The sequence below is a fragment of the Mesoplodon densirostris genome, chromosome 19 (assembly GCF_025265405.1).
Source record: "Mesoplodon densirostris isolate mMesDen1 chromosome 19, mMesDen1 primary haplotype, whole genome shotgun sequence".
NCBI classification, from domain to species: domain Eukaryota; kingdom Metazoa; phylum Chordata; class Mammalia; order Artiodactyla; family Ziphiidae; genus Mesoplodon; species Mesoplodon densirostris.
This window is the reverse complement of record NC_082679.1, coordinates 62085984-62108208: the sequence shown is the minus strand read 5'-3', so window position 1 is coordinate 62108208 and position 22225 is coordinate 62085984. Positions and strand designations below refer to the sequence as shown.

The window sequence follows — 22225 nt, the reverse complement described above, 5'->3', positions numbered from 1 at the left end:
TAACTCCTATTTGGGCATCTGGCCTAGTCTCTCTCCTCGCCCACCATTATTTACACTCCTTTAAAACAAAATACACTGACGCAAAACATAAAATACAAAATAGCTCTATTCGTGATTTGAAAGCATTTGATACAATTTAGGTTTGGGACAGAACAAGTGATCCTCAGTAAAAACCCAGGAAGCATGTAATGTTCATCACAAGGATATGTTTCATTTCGAACTCTGACCCTGAGCTAACGGAGGGAGCACAGGCAGAGATCACTCCTACTTTTCTGGTATTTGTCATACTTACTCTCCAACAGGGGTGTGCCTCAAGTTTTGCAGCTGCTTTCAATACAAGCTATAAGAATTAAGATTTTCAAGTTTCTTCTGCTCACCTCCTAGCTCAGTTATTCCTACTGAAAAATGGCATATAGCCCCTCACAGACACAAACCACTCACTGAGACACAGACCCCGCGGGCCTCTCGTGCAGGTTCATACTCCCTGCGAGCTTAGGGAAAGCATGTGGTGTTTCAGTGTAAGTGCTCTCCCCTTCCATCTCCTTCCTAAGTAAGAGTTTACACTTAAGAAAAACAGCAAATGAAAAAAAAATGTTGACAAAGGACACCAAGCAGACAGCTTTGCCACCAAAAAGGTAAAAGCAGAAGCCATTACAGCAATGGGTAAACAGACCGTGGGTAATTGAAAGCTGGCTATATTTCATTTCAAAAGGCTTTATGTGATTCTCATTCTTTGTTTACAGTTGATTTGTCTTTCTAATTTGTGTTTCACTTGTGGTTATACAAAAACGACTTGGCATTTGTTAAGCACAGACTTAATGGCAGGGCAGATGATCCAGAAATGCAGACATCCAAATTAAATGACCCTGGGGTCAAAATCTGGCTGTGGATATTTATATTATTCTAAGAACTCAAAAAAGAATAAACTTATCTGAACTGTTGTTCCCTCCTCTTTCTTTCCCAAAAGTTAATAAATATAATGATAAACACAAAAATTATTCTCTCAGTAGAACCACTTAGACGCTAATGCAAGTCAAATTCTGTGATAACCAACATCAACAGATCTTTTAATGGAGCTAGAATTTCACACAGTTAAATACTGCTTAAAATAAGTGGGCCTACGCTTAAAAGCGTGCCCATTTAGGGGAAGTCTGTGGTAGTGATCTGACCTACAATAAACTGAACCTACCTTATCGTTTTTATAAAGTAAAACCTCTCAGGAGAAGAATGTGACAGAAGGAAAAATTCCAAACAATCCTCTTTCCCTGAGCTCGGTATGAGTCCAAGAGTGACAACGATCACTGCATTATTTTACAACATGAAATACTGAGAACTGTCAGCAACTACACTGTGTATTTCCAAGGTTCAATAACCAGGCTCAAAAGAATGAAGTATTTTAAAAGGAACCACACTTCTGCTCAGATAATTAAAACATCTTTACAACGGACCTAATCAAAAATAGAATTAAGAAAGTAAATGGGGGTCCCCCCGCGGCAATGGAGGAACACACTGCATCAACTCAAAAATGATTCGATTGTAGCAACACTCTCCACTAATACAAATAACTAAGAGCCTCTACTTTTTTTTTTTTTTTTTTTTTCCCTGTACGCGGGCCTCTCACTGCTGTGGCCTCTCCCGTTGCGGAGCACAGGCTCCGGACACACAGGCTCCGCGGCCATGGCTCGCGGGCCCAGCCGCTCCGCGGCATGCGGGATCCTCCGGGATCGGGGCACGAACCCGTGTCCCCTGCATCGGCAGGCGGACTCTCAACCACTGCGCCACCAGGGAAGCCCAAGAGCCTCTACTTTTACATCATTTTAATTTACTTTTCTTTTTTTGTTGTTGTTGGCCGTGCCGTGGGGCTTGCAGGGTCTTAGTTCCCCGACCAGGAAACCAAGGCCCCAGCACTGAAAGCTCCTAACCACTGGACCACCAGGGAATTCCCTTCACAGTGTTTTAGAAAGCAGGTTAACATTAGATTTTAGCAGGTCAACTAGATTTTTAACATACACAGCAAACTACGTATCAAACCACATTTGAAGTCATATGACTAGAATGCTTTAAAACATTTAAAATGAATCTTTTCTTTCTTATTTTAAACAAAGACTGAGAAAATTTCCCAGGAATGGGAGGTTTTTCCTTTGTGAAGCAATTTTTAGGAACAGAAATACAATTACAATGCCTTCTGACTTTAAACTCAGAATGCACCGTTTTTAAAAGCGTCGCACCATGTATCTCTCATTACAGACTAAAAATAAACTTTTAACTTAATGATCTGTTCAAAGGCTTTTACTTCCCTTTCCTGACCTTGACAGCTTTCCCTTGCAATGCACACATTTTAATAATAATAAAACATTACTAGCATTTTAATATTTGTAATAAAAAATTCACCCAAATAACCTAAAAGTTATCACTTTAAAGCCCAAAATGGTGATTCATCTATCAATTAACTTCTCATTTTAAGAGAACTCCAGACACCTAGATTAATCAAAATAATGTATTCTGTATAAGGAATAAAATGCTCATTTAAAAAAAATTTAAATTATTGCTTGCTGTCATCTTACTGCCATCAAAAGGATGTGTTTTATATTTGATGGAATTCTGACCATTCATAAAAGGGTATGCATTTTGCATCTTGCTACTGCTATCCCCCTCACCCTGGTAATGAATGCTGTCAGGCATACCAAAATGTTACATCAGCAAACATCACATAAAGCCGAAATAAGACAGCTAATTTTAACTCGGCTAAGGGGCAAAAACCTGGAAAGGTGGTTACTAGTAAACTCCTCGGTACAATGAAACCCGAAGAGCAGCCCCGGCTTCTTGGACGAATATAAACAGACACACGGCCCCTCTGCTTCTGACTTTCTACTTTAACTTTAAAGTCGCAAGTCGTGCAGCTTTATAGTTTTACTGTGAACTGGTCCTACTTTTGAGCCTCAGCATGTGGAATAAAACATTAACTTTAGGCCAAACTGTTACCGTTTTTCTCATCTTGTCAAGGGTTGGCCTTGGTGTGCTAAAACTGAGTAAAATCCATTTACTCAATCCAAAATAGGCATTAAAAAGAAAAAACCCCAAATACTTTCTTATACCCTGAGAAATAAAGAAACAATACAAAGTGAGTCCAAATCAGGGATTAGCACCAAAGGTGTACAACAGCTGGAACACAGACGCGACTGCCTATTACACAGTCACACAAAGGAGCACAATGACTTGATCAGAAGGCAAGAAATGGAAATGAAATTTGTCAATGGAAAAGGACTGGTAAAAAAAGGTGGTAATGGACATGGATTTTCCACTTAACATGAAGGTACGACACCCCCTCCCCACCCCATTTTGCTCATATACCATTACACTTTTAGTAACGTTTAAGGTACAGGCATTATTCAGAAATTCCTCTTAACACACGGGTAATCAATCTACTACCGCTGTGGGCAACAACATACCAGCAACGTTTTTAGCCCAGCCTGTCTGCGCCCATCTTGGCTTCACACTTGTATCTTTTGAACTATACCTGCAATCTTTATAGCTACAGGATCTTCTGAAACTGGAACCAGCCCTTCCTTGACTTCGGCCTGCTTTTCAGAGACCAGGGAAGATGTGGCAGGAGGGGAATACTTAGCTTCCATGGAAACCACAGGCGAGGAGGAGGCGCAAGAGGAAGGGGGCTTAGAACCATGAAAAAGACTGGCCCACGACTTGGCGGGCTGACTGTGACCGGCAGGGGCGGTGGCCGCCGCAGAGGCCACGGCGTCCGCAGGAGGGGCGCCGCTCTCGGCCCTGGCGGGCTCTGAGTCCAAGCTCTCCACAGTGTGCAACTCCATCCCGTTGGCAGCCGTGCCCTCACCCAAGGATTCAAGTATTTGTCCGTTAGTGACTCCAAGGTTCTCAGTAGTATCGGTCCCAACGGCAGGCTGAGCCACAGCTGTCCTCAACAAGGTGTCCCTGCTGGCCTCTGCAGGGAGGCGAGAGGGCTCCAAGTTGGCCCCGGGGCAGCCCTCAGGCTGCCCTGCAGTCCTGGCCCCGCTGTCAAGGGCTCCGGGGAAAGAACCAGCAGGCACGGCGTCGCTGACGAAGTCCGTGGTGTCCTGGGGGCTGCCCCAAGTCCTGGGTGTCCCCACGGGGGGCACATCACCCATCGAGTCCACATCTTCCGTGCCTACACTGTTGGGCACTGCTGGACCGGCATGGCCATTGACCAGGGCTTCTGTGGAGGGACCACCCTCGCCGCCGTCTTTCAAGTAACTGTAATACCCAGGGGGGCGTTTTTTCTTCTTTTTCCGCTCCCTTTGTCCAAGACCACCCGAGACGCCGTCGCTCTCCAAAACTTCCGCCTCCACGTTGGAGCTGCCGTCCAGGGCGAGGGCAGAGCCTGGGTACTGGCAGTCAGCTGAGCTGAAGTTCCCTTCTTTATCGATGTCATTGGGGATCTTTTTGGAAGTTGTGCAATTAAGGATAAATTCAGGGGCCTGAGGATTCAATGTGCTTGAAATACTGTAGCTGGGAGTTCTCAGCAAAGTGTCATTGGGTTCAATTACTTCATTAACACCAAATTCAATTCTCTGACAGTCCTGCCCTGTTTAGAAAGAAAATGATCAGTAAACACCCCATTAGTTAAGAACACAGCTAAACAAACTATAAAAGTCTCAGTAATTATGCCTTTTTGAAAATGAAACCTAAAGTCTTATAGTAATTAACGAAGCTCTGACATTTAATTTCTGTGCTGAATAAATAATTTGCTGAAATAAGTAATAACTACAAAATTATATTTAACCTGGGGATATGAAATACAGAAGCCTGTATGTATTTTCTACTCTCAGGGCAGCTAAGGGAGACTTTCAGAAGGTAGAAATTAAAAGAAAATTATAACAGAAAAAGCAAATAATATTCTGCCTACCTAAACACATCCCTCAATAATGATATCTGACTTTATTAGCTAACTCTATAAGCCGGAGACTAGGGCATATGTATCTTGGAAAACTTAATTTTAAAAAACCAAGATGACTAACATGGGGACTTAAAAATCAATGCCATATATATATATGGCTTCTCTAATTCGTGTAATTAATTCCAAAAATATGAATCACACAAAAGCACTCTTTCAAATTATCCATCTCCCGGATCGTCTCTACTGACAACCTTAACTGAAGTCCAAAAATGGCCTTACATGAGTGCATGTGAATTCTACTAAATTAATTCATACTGGATTAACTCCATGGGTAATGAAGGTACTTCCAAAAATCCCAGAAAGATAAAGTTAGGACTGCAAACCTTTAAAAATCTCCTTGCAATCCTTCAACTACTTTCTCCCCACTGACAACCAGCTACATATTCTATCCATTCTAACATGGACATTTTACCATGGGTCACATCTCAGAAATTAGGTTGAGTTTTAGAATCAACTGAGTCTTTCAACAGACACCGAGCACCAATGTCATCTTATATCTGATGAAGTAGTTATACATTTAGAAGTTAAGGAAAGGACACGTGCTTTTTAACTCATTTTTCGTGCATAACTGAAGATTTCTCCAAGTCTAGAACAAGAGACCCACTTTTTTTCCAAGGTATGTATTTCAAGGGAAAAAAAAATCACCATACCAAAATAATCATATTCTATTAACAAAACTGAATATATTTTACTTTGGAAGTCTTTTTAGAGAAGAAAAAACAGCCCCACAGAGGGGCCAGGGCCCTAAACAGTTTCCTAATTCTCCATCTGTTTTGATATCACATGCCCTGGGGGTGGGGGGAATACAACAGCCTGACAAACAAAAAGTTCCTGAAAAAAGAATACTAATGATGGATATGCCTAACAGCAGGCTTTACTATAAAGCCACCAATAGGACAATTTGAATCCTTTGGCCCCTGAGAGCTGAACTGTTGTTTCCTTATTTTGAAAACAATCACCACAGAGAAATTAATTTCTCTATTATTATACCTAAAAGTGAAGTGTCCAGTCTGCTTCCAGGTATCCCCTATCCTGTGAGGTTTCAAGGGTACAATGCTGCTAAGTGGACTGAAATGGGTAGACCTGAAGAAGTGAAGGACACTGGGCATGAGGAGACTGTCCTTTGGAGACTGTGATGTACCTTGTGAATCACACTAAAAATTAGTATGTGCTGTATCATGCAGTGAGTGCCAGATTTTGATTATTTCCAATAGACACAGTGCCTTCCACATCTCAATTATTAATCTTATCGTATCACAGAACATTCTAGAATGTGATGTGACATTAACGGAACCATTTCAATATGCTACAGTTGTCATCAAAACATTTACCCAACAAAGTATCTGATCACATCCCTGGAAGTCTGATTCCTACCCAGAACAGTTCCTTTTCTTATTCAGGAACACTGGTCATGGACACACACGTGCACTGCACTCCAGGGCAGAGAAGTCAGGACTAGGCCCAACCTGTCAAGCCAGAAGAGTGGTGGAAGGCCTGGAAGCTCCTGAGCACTCAGGTCATGCAGGCAGTGGATTTGTTGAAGGAAGGAAAACCAGCTCAAATAAAACAATTACATCCTAACACATCACTTCTCAAAGTCTGCGTACTGTAGCACACACGGTACAGTGGCCTGGGGTGCCCGGATGGGGTCCCGGAGTCTGCGATGTTCAGAGGCCCCCAGGAGATTCTCATGCCCAGGACTGTCTGAGAGCTACTGCTTAAGTGGCTTCCTCGGCTGATTTCTCCGATCAACTCTTAGTGAGTCAATTCAACAATCACGGAGCACCTAGCTATGTGCAAAGCACTTATTATCGGGGAGGGGGGTGGGGTACAGAGGTAAGGCAAGGTCTCTGACTCAAGGAGTTACATCTACTAGGGAGACAAACATTTAAGACGGGAGATGACAACGCAGAGGGTGGGTAAGAGGACGCCTCAACAGCTTTACAAAAAGAATGCTTCCTGACACAGGGAAAAGAGATCTACTTCGATCAGAAGCTAGAGAGAGGTCAGTGGAATTGACAGGATAACTAGATGGGGTGGGTGGTGAGAAGTAGGGGCTATTTCCCGCTTTGGGAACTGACTTAAAAAAGGCAGCAGTATAAAAGGCACGCCGTGCAGGAGCCCCCGCCAAGAGCGTGAGTCGCTGGCCATGGTGGGCAATAGAACAAGTCTCTCTAAAGTGTTCATCCAAAACCACCCTGAGGGCTTCCCTGGTGGCGCGGTGGTTGAGAGTCTGCCTGCCAATGCAGGGGACACAGGTTCGTGCCCCAGCCCGGGAAGATCCCACATGCCGCGCAGCGGCTGGGCCCGTGAGCCGTGGCCGCTGAGCCTGCGCGTCTGGTGCCTGTGCTCCGCAACGGGAGAGCCCACAACAGTGAGAGGCCCGCGTACCGCAAAAAAAAAAAAAAAAAAAAAGAACATCCTGAGAGTCTACAGCACGGCAGATACTATACCGTGCAGCTGCTAAACGCAGAAACGGATGAACTGTGGTCTCTGCCACCCACAGCTGAACTCAGCCTAAAGAGGGAGGCAGAGTGAGCCTGCACTGCAGGAGAAACAAAAGTAACGGAAACAGAGCAGAAGACGCCTTGGAGAAAAGGGGTCTTTAAGCTGGCCTGTCACTAACAGTGTGAGCAGCCGTGTTTCTGGAGGATTAAAAGATGGACTTGAGAAGAGAGAGGAGAGAATGGAGAAAAAGAGCCAAGAAGGGGATCCCCTGGTGGCGCAGTGGTTAAGAATCCGCCTGCCCATGCAGGGGACACGGGTTCGAGCCCTGGTCCGGGAAGATCCTACATGCCATGGAGCAACTAAGCCCGTGTGCCACAACTACTGAGCCCACACGCCACAACTACTGGAGCCCATGCACCTAGAGTCCATGCCCCGCAACAAGAGAAGCCACCGTAACGAGAAGCCCACACACAGCACTTGAAGAGTAGCCCCACTCGCTGCAACCAGAGAAAGCCCACACACAGCAACAGAGACCCAACGCAGCCAAAAATAATTTTAAAAAAAAAAGAGCCAAGAAGCGTAACTGAGCAAGGATGCCAGCCTAGAAGGAGGGATGTGGCGAGAGAGAGAAGGAAATGGATTAGTGGCGAGTGACACTGGAACACTGGGGGGTTGGACGAGGGGAGGAGGGGGAGGTGCAGCCTCCATCTCCAGCCTAAGCGACTGGGAGGATGGTGAGGCCACTACCTGGACCAGGATGGAAGGACTATTATAACAGGGAAAATAATGAGACATCTCTTAAGCACTGAGTAAACACCTGTGGCACACCTCCTATGCACCAAGTACACGAAGATAGGGAGAACCTCAACCCACAGATAACAAAGCCACTCTGGAGGCTGGGTGGCCCTGCAAGGGCATGTGGGTCCCTGTAGCATCGCTTACTTTACTGTCGTCCTAAGCCATCATTGGAACTGTTCTCTCCCTTACGTTCCTTACAAAGTTGCTAATAATTTTAGATATAATCACTTTCTCATTTTACTATAGACAAAGTTTACATAGTCTTCACGGTTTATATTTAAATCTAAACTATAATAAAATCCTTTCATAGGTCAGACAAGGCTAAAGAAACAGGGAACCAAATCCCTGCTCTCAAAGAAAACGTTAGGCTTTTAGCTTCTCCAAGGCCAGCAAGGACCTTTAACACAATGCAAACTGAAAAATGGTCTAACAGGTTTGACATGTGCAAGGCCCCTGCTGTTAGAAACACTGGGCACTTAAATAATACGAAGGGGTTGCATCTCAACAACCGCCATCTCCACTGATCAGCTCAGTGTCTGGGACAGAGGCAATCAATAATAACAGGCCAAGAGGTGAAGAGGTCACCTGAATTCCCAAGAGCCTTGGTGACAGACGGGGACATAAACACAAACTGCAGGACAACAGACCCGAGCTGCCACTGAACCAGGCAGAAAGCACATGCTCAGAGAATCGCCAGCTCTGGACCCAGCAGCCAGCGCATCCAGAGAGAAAGCTCACTTCAGAACCTTTACAAAGAGCTTTGGCTATGAAGGAATATATATCTTTGTCACTGAGGACTGTTAGGAAAAAAACAGAAATGAGCAACTATTTCCTTAACTCACCTTTGCACGTCTGGCACTCTGAAGCACAGAAAAAACTTTAATTCACTCGTCAAAGTGGTTCGGTGATTAAACCTGCTATAGCTTACAGCAAAAACATCAAGCAATAAGGGAATGCTTATCCAAAAGGTATGGACCAACCGAACACCACTTCCAGGGAGCCTGCCCACCCAGCACACACGTCAGGGAATGAAGGAGAGCACAAGCTTACCATCGGGTAGCTCACCAGCGGCCTGTGCGCCACATAGAACTGCTCCACCATACGGAGGAAGCTGCACAGGGAATCGGAAAACAAATTTTAATTCAACAAATTGTTAAAACGCAAAACATGCTATTTCATTACAGCAACCTTCATTAAAACACTTTTTCCATGCACCTTCTCATGACATTTTAACAAAATAACACAGACAGAGAGGCAGTAAGATTAAACATCTTCATTTTAAAACACCACTGGAATGCTTTCAAACATTTATTGTTAATAAACAGATCCAAAAATGAGGCAAAAAATAAAAATGGGCTCCAATGGACATGTCAATCCACTACAATAAAAGTCTCATGCCACACCCTTCATTTCACAGGAGCTGCAGACTGCCCACCAGTACAACAGTGCTTGTCTTTCTCCATCCACTAGTCAAGAGTCTTCGTGGCCATCTGCGCTTGACGTTCACCATCACTACATGTCCACTCAGCCAGAGGCAGGAACCAGGCCCAGGGGCAGAGAGTGGACAAAGCCTCTGAGAAGGAAAAGCCTGGGGATCGTGGCTTCCTTTTTAACAGGGTGCCTTAGATAACTGAATTAACAGCTAGTGATCACATTCCTTGTTTGGAAGAGAGAAAGCAAAATAGCAGGTGTCTGAGCTCTTTGTAAATGCAGGAAGGTATCATGAATATACCAAAATTTTCCTTCCTAGCTATTCCATAATACTTAGAGGAGTTAGAAATGTTTCAAATGGATATGTCTGACATGAGAAAGTTTAGGATGGGAAGGGGTAAGGTTAAGTGGACAGATAATTGCTACCTGAAAGCAGAACAAAAGAACAAAACAATTATCGATACATCCTGACACAGAACTTCTCGAAGTCTGCGATGTTCAGAGCACCCATGAGATTCCCATGCCCACGACTGTCTGGGAACTACTAAAGTGGCTTCCTCAGCTGCTTTCTGCAGTCAACTTACTAAGTCAATTCAACAATCACAGAGATAAAAGTTCTCGCCTGAGAGAATTAATGACAAATAAGAAGCTAAGAAAACAAAGGCAGATTTGAAAGGAACTGACCGCTTTCTGGACTTGAGAGCAGCACAAGTTTCCACCACACGGGGGCACCCCAGCATTCATCACGGCAAAGCCCAGGTGGGCTGCACTTGGCCTGGCACCTGCAGCGCAAGACCATTCCACATAACATCCAAACGCTCACACCCGGTGCCCCAGCATTTACCGCTGGCGTGGACACACGGAGCAGAAAGGTGCGTCTGGGGAAGCCACTAATCAGGGTGGTGTCACTCGGCCGTCACGCAGGACGTTTAGCAAACGCCCATACACCGAACTGCCTTTTTGTTTCCATCAGTGATACTAGGGTGCCCCCTGGTGATGAAAATTACACAGTTGTAAGGTGCTCAAAGTATTTTACTTTGTTTTTTAAAATCACACTGCACTTCCACAAAATCTAGGGAGTGGTAGAGGCAGGATCTGAAAACAGAGCGCCTGGTACACGCCAGGGCAATACTACCATTTCCTGTTAGTGTATTTAAGACATTTATTTTGACTTACTAATCTGGTAAGTGCATAATTGTGGGAATTACTGAATGCTGGAGTGAGTTCAGGCACAGAAAAAATGTGTGTTTTATTTTTACTCTATAGCCTCATACACGGCACCTTTAATGCAATGAACCTCTGTCACTTGTAAGATGCCCCTTAGTCTGTGGTAAGTGGGTATAATAAATACACAGCAGAATAAAAGTGTAAGACGTGTTCAAAGTTCTCATAGTTACTTATAAGAATAGAGAATTTTAAAAGCACAGCAAAAATATAAAATCTCACACACAAATGCAAACTGAGCAGTGTAAAAAATAGAAATCTAGGGCTTCCCTGGTGGCGCAGTGTTTAAGAGTCTGACTGCGGATGCAGGGGACACGGGTTCGTGCCCTGGTCCGGGAAGATCCCACATGCCGCAGAGCAGCTAGGCCCATGAGCCACAACTACTCAGCCTGCGCGTCCAGAGCCTGTGCTCCGCAACAGGAGAGGCCACAACAGTGAGAGGCCCGCGTACCGCAAAAAAAAAAAAAAAGAAGAAAGAAAGAAAGCTAGTTACATCAGATACAAAATCAAATCGACTCAGTCCGAAAATAGTGCTATCATACTGTGAGGTCAGTACCCGGGCCCTTCAATAAGAAGGTAATATTTTACAATCTTTTGGGTGCTGCCACTATTTATTGATCGTGCTCTCTCTAAAAGACCCTCATGAACCCTGAATCTCCCCTCTGAAATCCCAATAAGACACCAAACCACTGAGAATAACTGTCTTAACTCTGCATCACTATACACACCCACACATGCACGCACACACCTCTACAGCTTGCACTATGCTATCCCTGGGCTTGTTTATTCCACGGCTGGTTGAGGAGTATGAGTTGCCCAATGTTGAGTTTCTGGAAAGTTTCAAGAACAATAAGCATTCTCCCCCTATTTTTGAACACCAATATAATAGGATTATGACTGGAGCTCAAAATACGCTTATTCAGTAAGTATACTGTATATTTTTTCAAGTTGGAGAAATTCATTTTTACATTGCCCTGGCTTATCAACTGGAAGACAGCTTTAGAAAAGATATCAAAACTCTCAGTTGAGAGGTATGATGCTTTTGTAGAAAGTTAGACTGTTTTTACAATTTAACACCCTGTATTTCTCAAATTTGGTTTCTCAGTCCTTGGTCCCAAGCAGAGAAAAAATACTTTAAAGTTCCTAATAGCCAAAAAAATATACGACAGGGTTCTAATTTATGCCATGGCCACATGGAAGGAACTGTGAAGGTATGAGGTGCAATTATTTTACCTTTGAGATAAAAGGTCAAACAAATGATTATGCAGTGGAATGAGATAACCATTCCTCACCCACCAGTGCAACCACACACCACCCCCATTAAGCAGTCCATGTCCCATGTGATGATATTACTATTATAACCCAGCCCCCTGTGTTATAATAATTATACAGTGAGAAAGATAACTCAGCCTAATCATGTTAATTAGCCTGTGTCTCTCTTTTGCAGGTTACTGGACCATATGTGATTCTGATAGTCAACACTTGTCATACCTCCCCCCAAACACTGATGACACACAACTACAGCTTCCACAAATAAAAAGTCTGGGGACTTCCCTGGTGGCACAGTGCATAAGACTCCGTGCTCCCAATGCAGGGGGCCTGGGTTCGATCCCTGGTCAGGCAACTAGATCCCACATACCACGACTAAGAGTTCGCATGACACCACTGAAGATCCCGCATGCTACAACTGAACATCCCACGTGTTGCAACTAAGACTCAGCACAGCCAAATAAATAAATAAATATTTTTTTAAAGTTTGATGTAACTTTACTATCAAAATCCTTCGTATCTACTAACATTTGGTACACACGAAATACTACAGAATACATTAATGGCTTCCCAACATTTCTGTGAGGTAAATAAGCATCCTCCACTTTCCAAATTTACAGTTTTAAAAAAAGGCACAATGAGATGGAGGGAACTGCCCAAGACCATCAAGCCTGTTTAAGTAGCAAAGGGAGAAAGGAACCCAGCTCTTTAGACTTGATATATTGTACATTCTCCATTTTCATACCACAGGAAAGCCCAAGTTTTTATTCTGACACTTACTTGCAAACAGGCGCTCACAAACTCACACACACACACGCACTCACTTGAGACAAGCTATAAAGTACAGAATTGGGCTTTTATTGTTTTTTTAAACTCTTAATCACAAAGAGCACAGTTACAGTTAGACTGTGGCGTTCCCAGCAAGTACCACCATATTTTAGCGTGAGTCAAGACAGAAACTGTTTAAAACTTGAATCATTAGATAGTACACAGAGTACAACGTCAATTAACACTAACACTTGGGGAATATAGGATTTGATTATGTTTGTCCTAACTAACTGTTTGTTAAATCATTAAAGACTAAACTTCAGGGCTTCCCTGGTGGCGCAGTGGTTGAGAGTCCGCCTGCCGATGCAGGGGACACGGGTTCGTGCCCCGGTCTGGGAAGATCCCACATGCCGCGGAGCAGCTGGGCCCGTGAGCCATGGCCGCTGAGCCTGCGCTTCCGGAACCTGTGCTCCGCAACGGGGGAGGCCACAACAGTGAGAGGCCCGCGTACCGCAAAAAAAAAAAAAAAAAAGACTAAACTTCAATCCTTACTCCACAGAATTCTAAAATGCATAGATACATTTTATTGCCTGAGTAAATACAATATATAATCTAGCTTTCACTATTCCCCAGCTCATATCCTTAGATTTCTTAAAATCATAACTGCTAACATCAACAAACACAAGAGACAGAGATGGCATTGAGCTGAATTTGTTCATTTTCTAAAATAAAACCTGATATAAGCTTTATCTCCTCTGATATCTTTTTCCTCAAGTGAAGAAAACAATAAATCTCTCTTATATCTGCATAGCCTACATAATGCTTTCAAAATGTTCTCATTTAGTCCTACTTCCACAATCCTAAAAAATTTTAGAATTCCAGAAGCCAAGGTGAAGAGCCAAGGACTTGCCAAGGTCACATGTAGGTGGCCCACCCAGACCCTAACCCTACTTTAAGCACTTAACTTCTCCTGCCCCATTTTAACAAACAAAAGAACTCCATACATGAATATCTAATATGCATGCAAATATCCAAAATTAAGGAGTCTAAAAGGCTAGTTAGATTTCATTAAAAGTTAACTAAGATTTTACTTAATATATACACTTACTTCTCCCTTTTCTCCTTTTCAATGCAATTTCAACAGTCTTCATATTTAAAACATCAATCTGAAAAAATGTTCCAGATAAGTTTTTATTAAACTAAAATAGTAACCATCAATCACATGAAGAGTGGACATAAAAGAGGACCTGGGTGGAGATATAGCACAATCCTGTTCAGGAAACTATCATAGAGATGTTAACTCTCCTACAAATTAATGCATAATTTTAACACAATTCCAACTGAAAATTCAATAGGATTTTTCATGGAACCTCAAGTGCTTATCATAAATTCCTAGGGAAGAGTTATGGATGAATAAGAGACAAAATACCTGTAAGTATAAAAGGGTGCCTGTCCTATCATAAGACTGATTGTAAAGCTGCTGCAATTAAAACAGGGGAAGCAGAACCCACTGAGCCCATGTGGAGATGTGCGGCCTGACTGTGGCACCCCAGCAAAGGCTGAATGGTGCTGGGACAACTTGCTATTGCCATAGGGTGGGGGGAGGTTAACATCCCCAACACACACACACAGACACACACACAGACACACACACACACACGATCAACACCACAATCTCAGTTTCATTATATACTAAACTGAAACAAAAACTTTAAAACTTTTTAAATGTCTTTATTACCTCAAGGAAAGGAAGAATTTCTTAAAGATATTTTTAAAAAAACAAAAAATCGGGCCTCCCTGGTGGCGCAGTGGTTGAGAGTCCGCCTGCCGATGCAGGGGATACGGGTTCGTGCCCCGGTCTGGGAGGATCCCATATGCCGCGGAGCGGCTGGGCCCGTGAGCCATGGCCGCTGGGCCTGCGCATCCGGAGCCTGTGCTCCGCAACGGGAGGGGCCACAACAGTGAGAGGCCCGCATACCGCAAAAAAGAAAAAAAAAAAAAAATCCACAAACCATGAGGGAAAAAAATCAATACATTTAACATTAAAACTTAAAAATGTACTCCCAGGGCCTCCCTGGTGGCGCAGTGGTTGAGAGTCCGCCTGCCGATGCAGGGGACACGGGTTCGTGCCCCGATCCCGGAGGATCCCACGTGCCGCGGAGCGGCTGGGCCCGCGAGCCATGGCCGCGGGGCCTGTGTGTCCGGAGCCTGTGCTCCGCAACGGGAGAGGCCACAGCAGTGAGAGGCCCGCGTACAGCAAAAAAAAAAAAAAAAAAAAAAAAAAAAAATGTACTCCCAAAGATTATTAATCTTATAAATCAATTTAAAAAAAGATAAGCCATTTGATAAAAATATGGACAAGGGGTACAGACCAGGTAATTAACAGAAAAGTAGAAATCTACACTGCCAACAGACATATGAGTAATGTAATGGTGCTCAATTGTTTGTAATCTCGAAATGCAAATTAAAATAATGAAGATCCATTTATTACCCATCAGATTAACAAAAATTTTAACTATGTCTATGCTGACAATTAGCAAGAATTTTTTTAGGGACTTCCCTGGTGGTGCAGTGGTTAAGAATCTACCTGCCAATGCAGGGGACACGGGTTCAATCCCGGGTCCGGGAAGATCCCAGACACCGTGGAGCAACTAAGTCCATGCGCCACAACTACTGAGCCTGCGCTCTAGAGCCCGCGAGCCACAGCTACTGAGCCCGCATGCCACAACTACTGAAGCCTGCGCACCTAGAGCCCGCGAGCCACAACTACTGAAGCCCGTGTGCCTGGAGTCCGTGCTCCGCAACAAGAGAAGCCACTTCAATGTCCGTGCACGGCAACGAAAAGCCAAAGCAGCTCCAAAGAAAAAAGAAGAATTGTATTAAAAAATGAGATCTAAAAACCCTCATGCCCTGCTGATGGGAAGGGAGACTGTTAAAACCACTTAGAAGGCAGATGCAAAGTCTGTAATAAAACTAAAGATTCTTATTCCTTGCAGAGCCTCTCAATTCCATTCCTAGGAATATTTCCTGGAGAAACCCACAGAGGAGCATGAGGAGACATGACAAAATATGTTTACTGCCACATTTTTGTAACAGTGGAAGAAGCACAGTCTTAAATAGTCCTCAACAGGGGAAAAGGTATGTTCAATATTTAACAGTTAACGGGGAATTCCCTGGCGGTCCAGTGGTTAGGACTCAGTGCTTTCACTGCCGTGGGCCCAGGATCATGCTCTGGTCGGGGAAGTAAGATCCCACAAACCACGCAGGGCGCGGCCAAAACAAACAAACAAAAAATTTAACAATTAAAATCAAAGACCAAGAACAAAATGTTCAGATAAATCTAAAGAATATTTAACTTAAAATAAGCAAACTACAAAATGATGAATACAGTATGAAATCACTTATGTGACATTTTTAACCACAAAAACAATACGCTGTACTATCTATCAATACATATGTACGTAGTACAAGGCGAAAACCATAGTCAGGAAACAATGTTGAGCAATTTCAGCAGAGTCAGCATTTCTGGAGAAGAAGAATGAGAGGATACAATGGGGGCTTCCACTGTAATGCTTTGCTATTTATAAATATAGCAAAATGTTAAGAGTAGTCAAATCTGATTGGTGGGTTCAGTCATTTCTCATGTTAGTCTCTACACTCTTCTGTACGCTGGAACTCCTCATCAAAAGGCATAAATTAAAAAACAGAACTAACACATAACCATCAATTAAATGCACGTACTCAATAAAACAAAGTTGTGTCTTACCTCAACTGAAGAGCGAGGAGTCACAAAGAACTGATTGAATTCATCAGGGCTAAAATCTCCAAAAATATACTGAAAAAAAGAGAATTACTGATCACATAAAATACACAAATCATACAGTTTCAGAAAAAAAGTGTTATATCTCAATCCTATGAATAATTGGGCCAGAACCCCTAAGACCCTTTCTCCGTTAAACAAATCAAGGATCTGCAACAGATTTCTAGATGGAGTGTTTTCCAATTACAAATAATAAAATACTTAGGTTTTCCATAAATTGTCAAAGAACAGCCTAAGGTTAACAGAGCTTACTTTTGTTACCAAGGCTGTTGCCCCAGAATCATGTCCCTGCCCCTCCCTCAAATAGAAACCTTATTCTTATCTAAGTTTCGGGAGGAAGCTGCAAAGAGGAAAAAACAACTGGTTAGAACCAACAAGGCCCAAGATGGCGGAGGATGTGACTTCCAGCGGAAGTTGAGTCTCATTACATTCTCATGGTAATAGGTGAGCACACGCTACATGACCCACCCACCTGCACCGCAGTGGAGGACTGCCATGACAACTGAGAAAGTCCATACCAGGACTGAAAAGGAGAACTGCGACAGTCCCAGGTCCAAACCACACCCCTGTTCTCTAGTAAGTCATGAATATTCCTCCCACTCTTTCCAAATCCCTCTCTTTTACCTTGACCCTCCTATATATTGGTACCTCTGCCCAAATTGCGCTGAGAAGTTGATTTGGAACTAGGTTCCTGCTTCTCCATTCTTTGGCCATTGAATAAAGCTTGTGCCGTTCCAGTCTCAGCATCAGTTTTGTTATTGGCTGCAAAAATCTGATCAGAAAAAGAACCTCCCTGGTGTAGACAGGTGGCCTCAGCCGGGGCTTAGGACCACAGCTCGGCAACACTTTGAAACAGGTCAACTCTGTACATCAAACTTGTAAGTAGACTCCTGCTTGCAGGAGAATTGTTTTGGTTCACAAACATTTCTAGTTGTTCCATTTACCCTTCGGCTGACTCATGTCACTACCTCCTTTTCAGCTTTCCCTACCATACGTATTAAAGAAAAGCAGAAAACGTGGTTCCAACGGGAAGATAGGGGAACCCAAAAAAGGGAAATGTTAATGACTGTGGTGGATGAACTTTAAAAATATATGTGTAATTTTTTTACCTTAGAAATACACTGGAACGTGAAACACAGATAAACATATTGTTCAACAGACACAAACCTCGCTGTGAACTCTCACTTCATAGAATTCTGAACGTTACTTTCTGAAAAACTGGTTAACCCGCAAGGAAGTAAGTTTGACGAGTGCCAAGCAGCTCATATTCTCCCTGAAGCTTCAAGAAACAAGTCATTGATAAGAATCAGTATGACCTGATTTCTACAACAGAGAATCACTCACTTAATAATTATTTAGAGCCTATTAAGTGTCATGCACAACAATCGGTATTAGATATAAAAATGGCAAAAGCAGAGTCGTGGTTCCTCTAACAGAACTGCAGTCTAACAACTTGTGGGGAAATTTACAGTATCTAAACATATATAAATAGATAATAACCATCATTATTATAACTGAGTAAATGGAAACTAAGTCTCAAAATCTGTTGGTAAGAATGCACCAGTAGGGACTTCCCTGGTGGCACAGTGGTTAAGAATCTGCCTGCCAATGCAGGGGACACGGGTTCAATCCCTGGTCTGGGAAGATGCCACATGCCTCAGAGCAACTAAGCCCGTGCGCCACAACTACTGAAGCCTGTGCACCTAGAGCCCGTGCTCCGCAAGAGAAACCACAGCAATGAGAAGCCTGCGCACTGCATCGAAGAGTAGCCCCTGCTCGCCGCAACTAGAGAAAGCCCGTGCACAGCAATGAAGACGCAACGCAGCCTAATAAATAAATTTATTTATTTATTTTTTTAAAAAAGGAATGCACCAGTATTTCTGGGGAAAACATTTTTTTGGAGGGCTCTTTCACAGTAGCTACCAAGACCGTGAATATATATTAAAAACAAAAACGTCTTGACATAATATTTACGTATACTTGCAAAAGTCCACAAAGAAAGTGTGCACTGACAGTAATGGTGAAAATGCAGAGTCCCAAAAACAACTTAGAAACAGTCTTCTTCTGAAATACTTCTGAAATATTGTGAGCTTAATTAGACTTATCACCAAAACTGGGGGAAAGCTTATTTTAATTTCACTCCAGCATAACACAAAGCAACGGAAGGGAAAGTTATCTTTAAATGACAAGAAGGAAAGGTGGGGTGGGGTAAGAAATGACACTGCTGCCTGGCATGCCTTCATAGTCCCACTGCAGAGAGATCTGTAAGTCTAGATATAAACCTTTAAATTTACTCAGAAGAAAAAAAAAGATGAGCGATACAATGGGAGAAAATATTCCAGACAATACCAACTGCTGGCAAGGATGTGAAGCAACTAAGGATGCGGAAGGATACAGCCACTCAGGAAAAGAGTTCGGCACTTTCTTATAAAGTTACTTACCATACAACCCAGGAAGCCCCCTCTTAAGTACTTACCAAAGAGAGATGAACACCTATGTCCACAAAAAACAAAACAAAACAAACAAACAAAAAACCCCTGTATGCTGAAGTTTACAGCAGCTCTATTCATAACTACCAAAAACTGAAAAGAACCCAAATGTCTATCAAGAGGTGGATGTGATACATCTACATGATGAACTACTACTCAGTGACTATCCAAAGCATCACACTAAGTGAAGAATTAGACTTAAAAGGCCACAAGCTACATGACTGAACTTATATAACATTCTAGGGCTAAACTCTAAGGACAGAAAACAGACCTGTGGTTGTCAAGGTCTGGGGAGGAAATTATTTTTAAAAAGGCACACGGGAACTTTTAGGGGGAATGGAAATATTCACAGGGCAAGCCTGTTAGAGAAATAGTAAACTTCCAACCTGCCAAGGGAACACACCCACGAAAATACTAATGATTTCAGCCCTTGAATGTGAATGGACAACAAGAAATCACAAGACACATGAGGGAGCAATCAACAGCAATAAAGAGAGTTACTATTAAAATGAGGGTGAAATGAATCTGCGTAAACAAAATATAGGAAACAGAAAAGAACTTCAAATTCTAATCTGTATCCTGAAAGAAATTCTAGCAGGTAAAATAAGCAGATTGCCATGAAAAAAAAAAAAGGACGTATTAGGGACTTCCCCTAGTGGTCCAATAGTTAAGACTCCATGCTCCCAATGAAGGGGGCCCAGAGTCGATCCCTCGTCAGGGAACTAGATCCCGCATGCCACAACGAAGATCCTGCATGCTGAAACTAAGACCGGGTACAGACAAATAAAAAAAAATTTTTTTTATTTAAAAACAGGAACCGGGACTTCCCAGTGGCGCAGTGGTTAAGAATCCACCTGCCAATGCAGGGGACACAGGTTCGAGTCCTGGTCGAGGAACCACAACTACTGAGCCTGCATGCCACAACTACTGAGCCTGCACGCCACAACTACTGAAGCCCGTGCGCCTAGAGCCCGTGCTCCACAACAAGAGAAACCACTGCAGTGAGAAGCCCACGCACCACAATGAAGAGTAGCCCCCGCTCGCCGCAGCAAGAGAAAGCCTGTGCGAAGCGACGAAGACCCAACACTGCCAAAAATATAAATAAATAAATTTATTTATTTATTTTTAAAAAGAGGGGGGACCAATTACAGAACCAGAAAGTATTCACAGAAATCAGAAGATTATTAAATTTAAATTACAAAATTTACAAGCTCAACAGAAGATTTTAACGTAGAATCAACAAAATAAATACAAAGCAAGACAGCAATGCCTTGAAAGTTCCAAGAAAAAAGTATTTTTTGTTTTCATAGAATTCTATTCTATAGTTTATTACTTAAGTGCAAAAGGCAAAATAATTCTCTGACACTCATACACCCTTGGGATGGGTGGGGTGGGCTGCTTAAGAATTCCAGAAAATGAATTCAGGAGGTACATGAGCAGCAACAAAGAGGATCCAAAAGATGATTGACACTGTAGCTGTGAAGCCCAATGCAAACATGAAGACTCATGTTGTTTTATTTAATACCAACAGTAGAAATGTTGTCCACGTAAAAGATATCCACTCTACCTTCTAAGTGACTACTTTAATTCAGAATGTGGGGAAGACATTAGGATGAGAACTGAAGGTTCTATAGGATTGCTAAATTATTCTTTTTTTTTTTTTTTTTTTTTTTTTTGCAGTACGCGGGCCTCTCACTGTTGTGGCCTCTCCCGTTGAGGAGCATAGGCTCCGGACGCGCAGGCTCAGCGGCCATGGCTCATGGGCCCAGCCACTCCACGGCATGTGGGATCTTCTCAGACCGGGGCATGAACCCGTGTCCCCTGCATCAGCAGGCAGACTCTCAACCACGCGCCACCAGGGAAGCCCCTATTCTTTTTTTTTTTAATTTAATCTATTTATTTTTTATACAGCAGGTTCTTATTAGTTATCAATTTTATACATATTAGTGTATATATGTCAATCCCAATCTCCCAATTCACCCCACCCTGCTTTCCCCCCTTGGTGTCTATACGTTTGTTGTCTACATCTGTGTCTCTATTTCTGCCCTGCAAACCGGTTCATCTGTACCGTTTTTCTAGGTTCCACATATATGCGTTAATATACGACATTTGTTTTTCTTTCTAACTTCCTTCACTCTGTATGACAGTCTCTAGGTCCATCCACTTCTCTACAAATGACCAATTTCACTCCTTTTAATGGCTGAGTAATATTCCATTGTATATATGAACCACATCTTCTCTATCCATTTGTCTGTTGCTGGGCATTTAGGTTGCTTGCATGACCTGGCTATTGTAAATAGTGCTGCAATGAACAATGGGGTGCATGTGTCTTTTTGAATAATGGTTTTCTCTGGATATATGCCCAGCAGTGGGATTGCTGGGTCTAAGTTATTCTCTTTAGGCTGGGTTTTTTTTTTTTTTTTTTTTTTTTGGCTGCTTTGGGTCTTTATTGCTGTGCGCAGGCTATTCTTCGTTGAGGTTCCCAGGCTTCTCATTGAGGTGGCTTCTCTTGTTGCAGAGAACGGGCTCTAGGTGTGTGGGCTTCAGTAGTTGTGGCATGTGGGCTCAGTAGTTGTGGCTCACGGGCTTAGCTGCTCCATGGCATGTGGGATCTTCCTGGGACCAGGGCCCGAACCCATGTCCCCTGCACTGGCAGGTGGATTCTTAACCACTGCACCACCAGCGAAGTCCCTAGGCTGGTTTTGTCTTGGAAAAACAAATATTAATGAAATGCTCATTTAAATCACATTTCTAAGTAAATTTCTTTGAGTTCCTATATAACGTCTTTTAAAAAAGAGAAATTGGCCAATCCAATAAGAGAATTAAAATTCCTAAAGATTTAATAAAATCTTGTCAATGGAGGGGGAGGGGCGATAGAACCCCCCCCCCACACTTGCAAGCCTTCTTGTCAAGTCCCTGTGCCAGTCTGCTGGGAGCAACCTCATGGTCAACAGTCAGAATGCTTAGAAAGGCTCCAGGGAAAGCCTTTTTCTATTATTTTCAATTTTACTATTTTTACTTAATTCT

At 43.0% G+C, this 22225-nt stretch overlaps 1 protein-coding gene across 1 annotated transcript in view; it reads right to left on the bottom strand.

The window, feature by feature from the left end:
• Positions 1–22225, bottom strand: part of USP10 (ubiquitin specific peptidase 10) — a 72799-nt gene that overhangs the window by 21940 nt on the left and 28634 nt on the right. The window contains exons 2-4 of the mRNA XM_060083188.1: positions 16656–16724; positions 9248–9308; positions 3518–4579 (exon numbers count right to left, since the gene is read on the bottom strand). Of these exons, the coding sequence (XP_059939171.1) occupies positions 3518–4579; positions 9248–9308; positions 16656–16724 (1192 nt within the window). The remainder of the gene's footprint in view (positions 1–3517; positions 4580–9247; positions 9309–16655; positions 16725–22225) is intronic.